The sequence below is a fragment of the Dasypus novemcinctus genome, chromosome 7 (genome assembly GCF_030445035.2).
Source record: "Dasypus novemcinctus isolate mDasNov1 chromosome 7, mDasNov1.1.hap2, whole genome shotgun sequence".
Taxonomy (NCBI): domain Eukaryota; kingdom Metazoa; phylum Chordata; class Mammalia; order Cingulata; family Dasypodidae; genus Dasypus; species Dasypus novemcinctus.
This window is the reverse complement of record NC_080679.1, coordinates 25,708,999-25,721,721: the sequence shown is the minus strand read 5'-3', so window position 1 is coordinate 25,721,721 and position 12,723 is coordinate 25,708,999. Positions and strand designations below refer to the sequence as shown.

Sequence of the window (12,723 nt, the reverse complement as noted above, 5' to 3'; positions counted from 1 at the left end):
CTATACTATGTGTTATAAATGCTCTTTGTAGAAAATTTGGAAAATACGTAAAAATAAAATAATAAAATAAATTCACCCCAAATCCCAACACTTAGAGATAATCACCATGAATACTTTTGGTGTATTTTCTTCCAGATATACATGGATTACAGTTGAAATATTCTGGCATTACATATAATATTTCATTTTAAATGCTGTCAGGACTTCTTCATTTTTTCCCAAAAAAATACATGAGAAAAATAAAAAGTATTTAGGATGATGTAAATATTTAGAAGTTATTTTCTAATACCTTTCTTCCATTTCTGGAAGAATTTCTGACTTTTATTTCTTATTCAAGCTGGGCATATCTTTCACTGGTAACCACGAAACCACAAACTTTCTTTATCTTTAAAGTAAGATGGGAGACAAGACTGAAAAAAAAGAACTACTGAAATAATTCTGCTATCTTACCAAAAGGGAGGCTTAAAATAAAACACAGCCACGTGAGATAATGCAAACTCCTAGAAAAGTTTAGATCTTCAAGGTATTAACTATTATTTACTCTCGGGATAGAAGATGATAGAGCTATTTCTTCACATCCATAATTTAAACCATTAGATTATTTGGTTTGTTGTTGTAAAATGTTTACTAAAGTTCCCCTATATAAACAATGCAAAAACAAAAAAATAACTATTTGAGGACCAATATGTAAAAGTAAATTTACATATGAAAAGATTAAAAGGACAAAATAATTTGACAACTTTCACTTCTTAAAAGATTTGATGCAATCTACAAAGACTGTTTTTTTGAGGCTAGAAAAGCTCCTCAAATCTAGCAAACAGATCCAGTAAGTTTTCAAACTATTGTGTATATTTATTAAGTTTGCTGATTCTGGTTATACAAGGCATTTGTTTGGACATGAAGACCTACACAAATTTTTGTCAGTTATTTTGATGAAAAACTGCTCACTTTTTCCAGGTCTTCTTGCTGTTGTTCACTGCCTGACATTTCACAAAGTCTCTGGCTGAGAGCCACAGAGCGTTTTAGCTCATCTTCACTGTCTGAATCAAGGCATAAAGCTAGGGAGCTCTTGGATTTGAAGGTAAATTTCCTGTAATTTAAGAAGAAGAAGAAGAAAAATATATATATATAAGTCTGATAAACATCTGCCCTTGTTATTCTTTTGATATATTAATATCAAAATAAAACAAAAAGTTTTTCCATTATGGAAAATTATTTAACAGAGGGAAAAATTGTATCAAAAGGGGTATATTTAAACAGTACCTTGTCCAATTCCAAAAGAGCCATGCTTTGGCAATTAGACAACTCTTATGCTATTATATATCATCAGTAAATCAATCATTGGTGCCTTTTTTCTTTTAATGATCAACCCCAGTGAAGTTTGCTATCATTTTTACAAAGCAAATACCTTACTGAATTCATGCAGACATAGCAATGAATATTTGACAACAAAGTGCATGAGTACTAATTTTAGAGTCTTTTAAACTATGATTCATGCACTTTTAAAATAACATTCCACTTATCACTTATCTGCAGGTCAGACTTCTGGCAACCTCTACCTTCCAGAACACAGGAATTTCAAAGTAAGAAAAAAGGCTTCTGAGAAAGGCAGCAGTTCCAAAGCCCATGCATTTTTTACTCTTTACACAAGGACCCTTTCTTTCTCAGGAAATGGTGTATAAAATAATGTAGCAAGTTCATCAACAAATGACAGCTAAGAAATGAAAGAGAATAACCACACACACACAAAAAGGGCAAAGAAGAACTATAAAGTAATTTAATGTAAAGGTAAAATGACTTGTAAGAATTAAAAGCCCCTGAGGGCATTGTCATAATTATATGATTTACATACATAAAATATATTGTAACAGCCGATATTCATAATGCTGATTCTAAGTCATTAAGATATATTTGAATAATCCTTCAGTGTATTTTAATATAAGGACTAGTGTAACATTTCAGACAAATTTTCATTTAAAATGCTTATAATTTTTAAAAAAATCATGCTTAAAAGGCAAGCTTCATTTATATGAAAATTCATTTATGTGGAATATCAAATACCATTCTTTAATGATACCAGATAAAATGAGGTGTTACTGTTTTAAGTGAGTAGAAAATAAACTAAAGGAAAAAAGTGGTAAAGTCAAAGACCAACAATTTACTTTGATGGAAGTTAACATAAATTTATATACTTTAATAATAAAATAAATGTAAAACAGAAATTGGAAAAATTTAATTAATCTAAATGTGAAAACTGTAAATAAACATATAGCATGATGGCACCAAGAACAAAGACGCCACAATGGAAATTGGGAGGATTGCGTAGCAATGTAGATCAAAGAAAAGAGGCAAGCAGTCAGAGATAAGCCCAAACAATCTGTGGCTGAGAGCAGGCAGGATATTACTGCACTCTAGCCTGAATACTTGAACAGCCTCCCATTACGTATTCAAAAAGGGGTTTCAGTATAGACTTAGAAAGAGCCAATTAGTCATTTTAATTCCTTATTTCTAATTTCATGCTCATCAAAAGCAAACCTTAACATATTACTTTGTTAATCCTGGTAAACACGCAGCTGAAGAGAGGGTGACACCTGGCTACTGCTGCACCAGGGTCAAATGTGACAAAGGACAATGCAGAAGAATCAATGGTATTCTGGTTCACAACTCAGCCTCTTTTAAGTTTGATCGGCATGACAGGTCTTCTAGGGCCTAACCATCCTTTATTGACCAACTCTCAAATTCTCATACCAGTAGACCCTTGAGAACAGATGACCATGCCAAGGTACAATGATGCCCAATGAAACCATCTCTTTGTTGCAACTATAGTGATTTGGTACATAAAGAGTGCATTCCATTAATAATTACTATATTCATAGAAGGCAGCTTGCCTGTAGCAATGAAAAATATTCATCCTGTAAATGCATCACTTGCTCACTTTCTAAGCAGCCAAGTGGTATTGCTCATTTGTATCTTGAGAACGGGTAAGAGTATTCACATTTCAGATTTCTAGTCATGTTAGTCATCTGGTTTTAATTGCACTGAAAAATAATTAACAGGAGGAAAAGAAAAGAGCAGTTCCCAAATGTCATTTTATGGTTATAAAAACCCCCCAAAAGCCCTTAAACAACAAGTGTCTCTATTCTAAAAGTACTTTGGGACATCAAATTTTTAGAAAAATTAATTTTAAAGATGAATGACAACAAAGTCATTTGGAACTGTCTAATAAGGAACTGTGGTACTAGTTAACTCTTAGAGGAGATATATTTAAAAAAACATTTGTTTCCCTCCTTGGACAAACTTTTGGTCTTAGGCTAAAAATATAAAACATCCATAGAATAGCTACATTCCCATGTATGTTTGTTTTCCTGTCCCATTTCAGAATAATTCCAATTTAGTGTGTAAGTTAAGAAGCCAGAGACTGGCTAGTATAAGGTGAAAAGATGTTTTGCGATCTTCATGTCTACCTTTGAGGAAGGGTGCTTTATCCCAACAGGGGTTATTTTTATTGTTTCTATCTTTGAAATCCCTTGTTATCAATTTTTAGAGTTTTAAGATGAAAATATTACAAATTAACAAATAAGTTTTAAAACAGAAATTTGAGAGGATCATCTGAACTTGCTTCACTGTTAAAAAAAAGAACTTGTTACACCTTAGGCTACAATCTAAACCAGATTCAGGAAAATTCCAAAGTATGGGTAATACAGAGCAGTTACCATGCAAGAAAAAAACAATAAGGAAAGGGTGGGTGAATGGGAAGAGACAATCTTGGAGATAAGGATAAGCCAAAACCTTAAAAATACAAATTCTAGGTAAACAAGAAATATAACTCACTTTGAAGGTGTAGAAGGGTTGGTGAGGCAGGAATTCACCATTTGAGAGGCTTTCAATGGTCTAGAACTATCAGAAAATTAGAAAAAATATAATTTATGCAATTATATTATTAAATATATACATAACTGATAAACTGAATTATGCTGTACTATAATCCCTAACAGATCTCTTGAAAAGCAGACAATTATAATACTTTAAAAATTATTAGAGGCCCAAAGAGAAAACAAAATACCATTCTAGGCTTTCCCTGATCCAACAGCCTAAATAAACAGCATTGGAAACAATGTCAAGTGTAATGAGTAGGAAAAGAACAACTTGGGGAAAATTACCTGTATCACTCCTTTACTTTTAAGCAGTAAATAACAATAGCTCTCATTTATTGGGGACTTACTAGATATTAGGCATTGTACTAAGCACTCTACATTTACGGTCAGGGAATTTGTCCAAGGTCTTAAAATTATTAAGTGATGGAGCAAGGATCTGAACCCAGATACCCTGGTTTCAGACTTGTAATCATGAAGACCCTACTTGGATGGTCCGATACAGAACTACTGCTAGAAAAAGAAATATCTCTACCAGCAGAGGGCAGTATGTGCCAATCAGAAACACCCATTCCAAAGAAAGGCCCTAAGAGAAAAACTAGAAACACTAGGACTCTAGGGGCATATACAAAGTGGACTGGTTGAAGCCTTTAGTGCAAACTTACATGACATAGTATATATTTCAATTATAAATCCAAGGCAAAATATGTTTATAAAATTATACCAATTCATATTGGCAAATGTTCATTCCCTTTCTTTAGAGTCTATTATGCCACTTTGGTCAAGAGACCTGGCTTTGTCAGTTACTAGCTAAATGATTTTGGGAAAATACTTAACTTCCTTGAATCTCCTCTATAATATTAAGAACAGGGATAAAATCTCTAAAATTCCTTTTACCTTTAAAGTTCTAGAACTCTAAGTCTACCAAACTAGTGTTCAAATACATTATAGAAAAGAACTACAGTCCATGGCTCCAGAGTGATTTAAATATGCACGACATAAATATGCACGACACAGAAAACACTCAGAGAAGTCCTAATATTTTTCCAGCATACACAGTGAAATAAAACCAAAAGTAAAAGTTACTTCTTTTGTCTTTGGAAAATTTCTGGGAGCCACTGAAGTTTTTCACATTAGTGATAATACATTTATGAAGGCACAATCTATTTTTGGGGTGCCATTGTAACATTTAGCATCCAGTTTCTCATATTTGCATGTCCGGAAGAGTCAGCAGAGGCATTTATAAAAATTACTGATTCCCAAGTCCTATCTCAGATCTACTGAAACAGAACCTCTAGGGGAAGAACACAGGAATCTGTATTTTAAATGTCCAGGGGAGTCTTAACGATCGTGCAAGTTTGGTTCACACTCCTGTGGTGAATCAACTCTCTTCTGTTGGTCTAAAAGAGTAAGAGCATTCCCTAAAAGGGTATCTCATTATGAAAACAACTAATATCTGGGAAAATTTTGTTTAAGCATGTTCTTAAATTAATGAATAGTAAAAATAATTTAACTCTAAAATCACCAAATAAAATTAAAATCTCCTTCCTGGTCTAGTTTTACTTGGGAGTCATATCTATTTCAGTCATTCTTTTGATCTGGTATTAAAAACTTTCTACTTCAAAAGGGAAGGTAAAAAAAATTCTCTCCTAAGGACTTACCTTGCCATATGTGCACTCCAACCAAGGGTAAAGGGTGGTTTTGTATTTTCAGTGCAATGCGATGACAGGGTGAGGTATCTAGGAATAATGACTTGCTGTCCAATCTTATTGTTAAGTGAGAGAGCCACATTAAAGCTATAGCGTTTCAAATGAAGAATGAGGACCCTGAAAAACAGGTGATGATGTCATTACTAATTCATATGTAATAGAGGCAGCTCTCTTATAGATTAAAAGATAACTCTTAACTATATTTGACAAGTTTTGAATTTAGGCAAATTTTGAATTCAGGCAAATTAAAGATACTTCAAAAAACACTTACTGAATACCTAACATGGCTAGGCATTATGACAGATACTGGGCATATAAATATAAACAAAGCCCAGGCATTGGGTAGATTAATGAGGTCTGGGTAAAATACTTTCATGGTTCCTTAAAAAAACAAAAACAAAAACAAAAAAACAACAACAAAAAAAACACCCCACAACATCAGGCAATAGTAAATTTTTAAATGTTGGTTTTGATACTGGAGTAATCCTTTTTCATTTCAATCTTATACAGATTAAAACAAAACAAAACAGATGTTAAAATACCCACTAGGAAAACAATTTTTATTAGATTAAAATGTTATACAATTCTGGGGAAACGGACTTGGCCCAGTGGTTAGGGCGTCCGTCTACCACGTGGGAGGTCCGCGGTTCAAATCCCGGGCCTCCTTGACCCGTGTGGAGCTGACCCATGCGCAGTGCTGATGCGCCCAAGGAGTGCCGCGCCACGCAGGGGTGTCCCCTGCGTAGGGGAGCCCCACGCACAAGGAGTGCGCCCCTAAGGAGAGCCCCCAGCGCGAAAAGGAAGTGCAGCCTGCCCAGGAATGGTGCCGCCCACACTTGACCTGCCGCTGACGACAAAAGAAGCAGACAAAGAAACAAGACAACAAGACGAAGCAAAATAGACACAGAGAACAGACAATGGAGGAGGGGAGGGAATTAAATAAATAAATCTTTAAAAAAAAAAAAATGTTATACAATTCTTATGTTTGATGGTGAATTTTAATTGTCTCAAGATGATTTTTAACAAGAATGCTTATCTTATTTCAATAGCTATGGAGAAAGCTAAGAAATAAATAGAAAAATTTTCCCAACCTAGAAAAAAGTTCTACAAAAATCTGCGTACCAAATCTGGTTTGTGGGTCTGAAAAGGCTTTTAGCTCTTTAGAAACACTTAATTCCTTTTGGCTACTACTGTAATAACCTTTTCACTTATGATATCGACAAAAACCTCTGCCTGATGGACCAAATATATTTCACTGTCTACAGGAACACTTTAAAAATTGAGTTTAAAACTTATTATGGGAATAAATTTCTAGGCAAGAGAAATATCTTATGGAAACTGTTTACTTTCATACCATATATACTTTCATCACATGCTGCAAACTCAAAAATTTGCAAATTGAACTTATTGATTGTATTTCTCTTTAAAAAGTATGCTAGACTTCATAACCTTCAAATTTACAACTTCAGAGAACACAGGGCCCAGTTGATGTGGAGAGACTAAAACTAAAGTCAAATATCTTGACTAATATTTCAGATAATCCTAACCAAAATAAAATGTAGCATGAAATAGGCAGATCAGTAAAAAAATCACTGTATCTGCAAAGCTAGGCAAACTAAAAGATGCCAGGCCCTATCAAATTAAAGTAAACTGGCTTTGAATATTAAAATGAACAAAAACTGAGCAAGTCTAATCATTAGGATTTAAGATAGAGGCTTTTATTTCACTTAAATTTGGAATGAATTAATTGAACATGACTACTCTAGCAGAAGGGAAAAAAACAAACGAACAAACAAAAGAACAAGGAGAAAAATTCATTTCAGCATTTTTTTGCACTGGAAAGAGAATGAGAAAGGGAAAAGACATCTAAACTGCTAAGTTAAAATAAGTCTTTAATTGTACACTGATTTTCTTAGTGACAGCTGGTAACAACCAATCCTTTGCCTTAAGATTTCTTCCCTTCACCCTCCTGCCTCACAACACTCTCATAATACTCATAAGTAGGAAAGAACAAAGTTTTTTTAGGTCAAAGATATAAACTATGGTCAATGTGATATTACTATGATTAAGAAAAAGTCATTTCTTTAAAAAAAAAAAAAAAAAAAACTCATTTTCTATTATAGAAAAGAAGAGATTATGGAATATAAAGGAACTAATCTCTAAGGCTAGGTTCCAGAAACTCACACTCATAGAAAACTGAAGCTAATAAAAGAAAGCAAAGCACTCTACCAGCAAAGTGGCATATAAATATTTAATATTAATAATAAGCTTGTTTGTGGTTGAGACCTACTTTTGGGACCTAAAAGCTATCCTATAAACACAGCATAATTTTTTCTGAGTAGGTAGGTTTTACTTTTGTTTATATAGATATAATACAACATAAGGTTAAGGATTTCATTCCTAATTCAGAAGAATAGCCTTAACTTACTAACATACTCTAAAACATACTGAATAAAGGTACACACAAATTACAAAAATTACTCTTCCTATTTTTATACACACATGTGTATGTGTCTGTAGCAGATTTTTACTGAAGGTCTGATAAAAGAACAACAAATTGTAGCTGAATATACTGAAATTAAAACTTACCAGCTAGTACCTATGATTTTATTCCAGTGATTCACCAGCCATATCCTCTTTTAGGAATAAACTTGTTACTATTTTTTTAGGAGTCTCAAGATCCTTTTCCTAGCCTTCAACATCCCAAACCTTTCTTTTCTATGCAAGAACATTCTAGCTCTCTGACTTCTACCCCCTTCTTATCTCAGTTTTCCTTTACCAATCCATTCTGGTAAGCTTCACTGATTCAGTAATAATTTTATGTACTATAATATAGAAGGAAAACGGAAGAACAGTTAAATTTACCTGGGTAGCCTGTTAAATTTGTGTCGGACAAGAGCACACTTCCCACCACACTTCTCACAGGAATACTCAAGTTCTTCTGCCTATAAAAAGACAAGTGAAAAATAAAGAAGAGTGAAGCTGATCTGGCACTCCCCCATTAAATGTGAATAATCTTTGCCAGTTGAACTAGTTCAGTGGAATGAAAAGTTCTCAGGTTAAATTTCTGCTTAGAGCCACAAGACTTACTAAATTAAGACCTAATCCTCAAATTATAGTTTATATTTAATATCATGTCCTAGTTTAGAATTTTTACAAAGGAAACATCTCAATTTATGATGGTACCTAGACTCTACGTAGCAGATTCTCAAGCCTGGGAAGATTTCTCTATGGATACACATATACCACTGCCAAGAATACATCCAGATTTTACTATTTGGCCATAGCAGAGATAAGAAAACCTTAAGGTCAGGCAGAGCTTCTGGTCTGTTAGGTGGAACCTTACCCCTTTCTTATAATGGAACTCAATTTTCTGGTGACAGCCCACTAAAAACAACTGTTCTAAAAGGACCAAAGTTTAGGGAGGATTCATAACTCAGAGAATAACTGAAACAAGAAACCCATAAAAAATGGGCATAAAGAGACACAAAGGAAAAGCTTCAAAGTCTATGAAAATAACAGGAATAGTAAAAAATGATTAAAATAAAAAGAAAGCAAAGTATTTTATCTTTGGGTGAAACTAACTGTTCATCATTTAAAGAACAGAAGCTCTCTAAAAGCTTACTTTTCACCTAAGGCTAACTTTAGAAATGATAATCCTACATTTGCTTAACTAAAAATTTATTTGGATAAAAAGGACTCTTCCTTTTCTAACAGGGTAAATTCAATCTAAGGAAAAGCAAAGAGTATTTTTTCATTCCTCACATCTTTGTATATCAACTTACACAGTATCTCCAATTTTAATTCATGTTACCAAATTTTAGCATATGCCACTTTATATGCATTAAATTTATATTTACAAATAATGAACTGCTTCTAAGTTTGTCAATATTCAATATTTACTAATCTATTCGACCTACAAAACAAATTATCTCCTTCCAATATGTAATGGTCTTCTTCCTAAATCAATCTTCTTAAATGATTTAACAATTAGATTTATCAAGCTTTAAAAAATAAACATTATTTATAATATCTCTCATTTATTTTTCCCAAATATTTTCTGTTGAAACTCTGCCCTGAAGAAACCAACTTCAAATACAATTACTTAATACATATAAAATTCAGTTATATAAAAATAATAAAGATTAGTTGTTACCCTAAAGAAAAGATCAAGAGAATCTTGAATTGACCGAGGAGGGAGTGGCTTTTTCCTTCGAGGAAGGTCAATGGACAGGTCATTAAACTGTTCTTTTTTGGGAATAGTCTCTCCACATCTGAAAGAATAAAAGGAAACAAACATAACCCTTTAGAGGTATGACTGTGCGAAACAAAGTAAATACAAATGTCTTAGTTTCCCATCTGCTAAAACAACAGCGTACAATGGGTTGGCATAAATAATGGAAATAAACTGGCTCACAGTTTTGAGACTAGAAGTCCAAAATCAAGGTGCCAGCAAGGTAGTACTTTGTCCTTAAAGACTGTGGTGTTATGAAGCTGACTGCCTATGATCCTTGGCTTTTGCTTTTCCATCACAGGGCATCACCTTTTCCTTTCTCTTCCAAGTTCCACTGACACCCAGCTTCTGGCTGCTCCCATGGATTTCTTTGTGTGCATGTGTGTCCAATTTCCTTTGCTCATAAGCCATACGAGATCAAGGTCCACCCTCATTCAGTTTCTGTACACCTTAACTAATAATATCTACAAAGGTCCTATTTACAAATGAGTTCACAGCTAGCTACAGGACCAGGGGATAGGAGATAAACATGCCTTTTGTGAGGGACATGATTCAATTTCGAGCAGTCTACCCTCTGGACTACAAAAAGACATTCTTCCAACATGCAAAAAATATTCGTTCTATTACAACATCCCAAAGCCTTAAGTCATTTCAGTAACAATGCTAAGTACAAAGTCTCATCAAATTCAGTTATGGGTGTGGTCCATCATGGGGCAAAATTCCTGTGGATGGACTGAAACCTAGAAAAAAAGTTAGCTGCTTCCAATATGCAATGGTGGTATAGGAATAGGATAAACATTCCCATTCCAGATGGGAGAAACTAGAAGGAAAGTAGGGGTCACAGATCTCAAACAAGTTTAAAACCTTACAGGGCAAACTCTTTCAAATCTAAAAGTCTGAGCATCATCTGTGGCTAGATGCTTTATCCTGTGGGACTTTGGAGTGGCAACCCCACCCCTTCCAAGTGCTTGTAGAACAGCTATGCTCTCCCCAGACACTGGGATATAAGCCCCAGCCTCTCTGAGCAGTGGAATGATGGCCAGGCTCTCTGTGAATGCCAGGGCACAGGTCCCATCTCTGAAAAATGGGATGGTAGCCAAGCTCTCTGCAAATGCTGGGGCACAGGTTTCACCATCTCCAAGTACTAAGATGGTGGCACTCTCCCTGAACAACAGGGCATGAGGCCCACTGCTTCTAAGCAAGCGTAGGGATGTATCCACTCTCTTGGCCCAAGGAGATATTTTTGGTCCAGACCTTTACTTCCATGGTTCTGCCCTTGAAGTCATTCTTCCTTCAATTTATCCCTTCTCTGTCCCTTTCAGTGCAGGGTGGCCATTGGTTTGCTCATATAAATTTTGAGCTGCATGATTCTGCATTCAGCTCAAGCAGGTCCAAACCATCAGACAATAGAACTTTCCACTTGCAACTGCACTTCCAATTTTGACTCCTACTGAAATGAAGGACTGGATCATGTCCAGCCATACCTTCTTTAGCAAAGGGTTGTTCAGTGATACCCTCATAAGGAGCTCTTTTCTCTGGGGATTCACTTCTAAAAGTGCAGGGAGGTCCCTGATAGAGCCACTTCTGGCCCTAGTCTCAGGGCACACTATCTGAGAATTTTCAAATTCATCAGTTGCTGGTTTCTTTGTGTTTAACAGTTCAATCTTCTTTCCTCACTCATTTCTCTATAAACTTCAAGGAGAAAATAGGCTGCACCTTCCATATTTAACATGGAAACCTCATCTAAATATCCAAGTTCATCACTTTCAAGTTCTGCCTTCCATTCAACACCAGAACAGTTTCACTAAATGCTCTGCCATTTTATCACAAGGATCGCTTTATTATTTCCTTCTAAGACCTCACTGGAAGTAACATAATGCTTATATTTCTACTAATGGTCTCTTCAAAGCAATCTACTTTTTTAAATCAAAAATCTTACAATTCTTCTAATTTCCATTCATTACCCAATTCTAAAGCCATTTCCATATTTTTAGGTATTTGTAATAACGGCACCCCATTCCTGGTACCAAAAACTGTTTTAGTTCCCTACCTGGCAAAACAAATACATATAATGTGTTAGCTTAAACAATGAATTTGCTGGTGCATAGTTTTGAGGCCGGAAGTCCAAAGTCAAAGGTATCGGCAAGGCAAATGCTTTTTCCCTAAAGACTGGGACATTCTGGGGCTGGCTGGCTGTGAGCCTTGGTCCCTCACTTTTTCGTCACATGGCAATGCATACGACAGCATCTTCTCCTTTCTCTTCCAGGTTCCACTGACTTCTGGCTTCTGGCTGCTCCCTGTGGCTTTCTTTTTGTGTGTGCGTTTCCAATTTCCTTTGCTTATAAGGTTTTCAGCCATATTGGTGTAAAGCTCACCCTCATTTAGTTTGGGAACACCTTACTAATTATATCTTTGAAGGTCTTACTTAGAAATGGTTTCACACCCACAGGACCAGGGGTGAACAATTTCTGTTGTGGGGACATGATTCAGTCCTAAACAACAAATATACTTGAGAAACACTGTTCTTTCCCAGAACTTATTAGGTATCAACACACTGTGACGAGGACAAGAAATATACCTTTAAGACTTTTCTCATGCTTACTTTAACACTTACTAAATTAATATAGATAAAAATCTCAATTGCATGCTAAGGTATGTATTTTTAAAAAGCTTTTAAAAAATAAAGTTAAAAAAATAACATACACATGGAAAAGTGAACCACTCAGAAGTGTACAGCTTGATGAATTATCAGTTAACACCCCTATGTAATGATCATTTAAATTAAGGAATACAGGGGAAACGGACTTTGGCCCAGTGGTTAGGGCGTCCGTCTACCACATGGGAGGTCCGTGGTTCAAACCCCGGGCCTCCTTGACCCGTGTGGAGCTGGCCATGCGCAGTGCTGATG

The 12,723-nt window shown here is 35.1% G+C and overlaps 1 protein-coding gene across 3 annotated transcripts in view; it reads right to left on the bottom strand.

Annotated features, from left to right (window-relative positions):
* Positions 1-12,723, bottom strand: part of USP37 (ubiquitin specific peptidase 37) — a 127,282-nt gene that overhangs the window by 31,041 nt on the left and 83,518 nt on the right. For all 3 annotated transcript variants that reach the window (XM_023592035.2, XM_071216127.1, XM_004469573.4), the window contains 5 exons: positions 9,738-9,855; positions 8,447-8,526; positions 5,534-5,698; positions 3,832-3,897; positions 949-1,090 (listed from right to left, as the gene is read on the bottom strand). In XM_023592035.2, the coding sequence (XP_023447803.1) occupies positions 949-1,090; positions 3,832-3,897; positions 5,534-5,698; positions 8,447-8,526; positions 9,738-9,855 (571 nt within the window). The remainder of the gene's footprint in view (positions 1-948; positions 1,091-3,831; positions 3,898-5,533; positions 5,699-8,446; positions 8,527-9,737; positions 9,856-12,723) is intronic.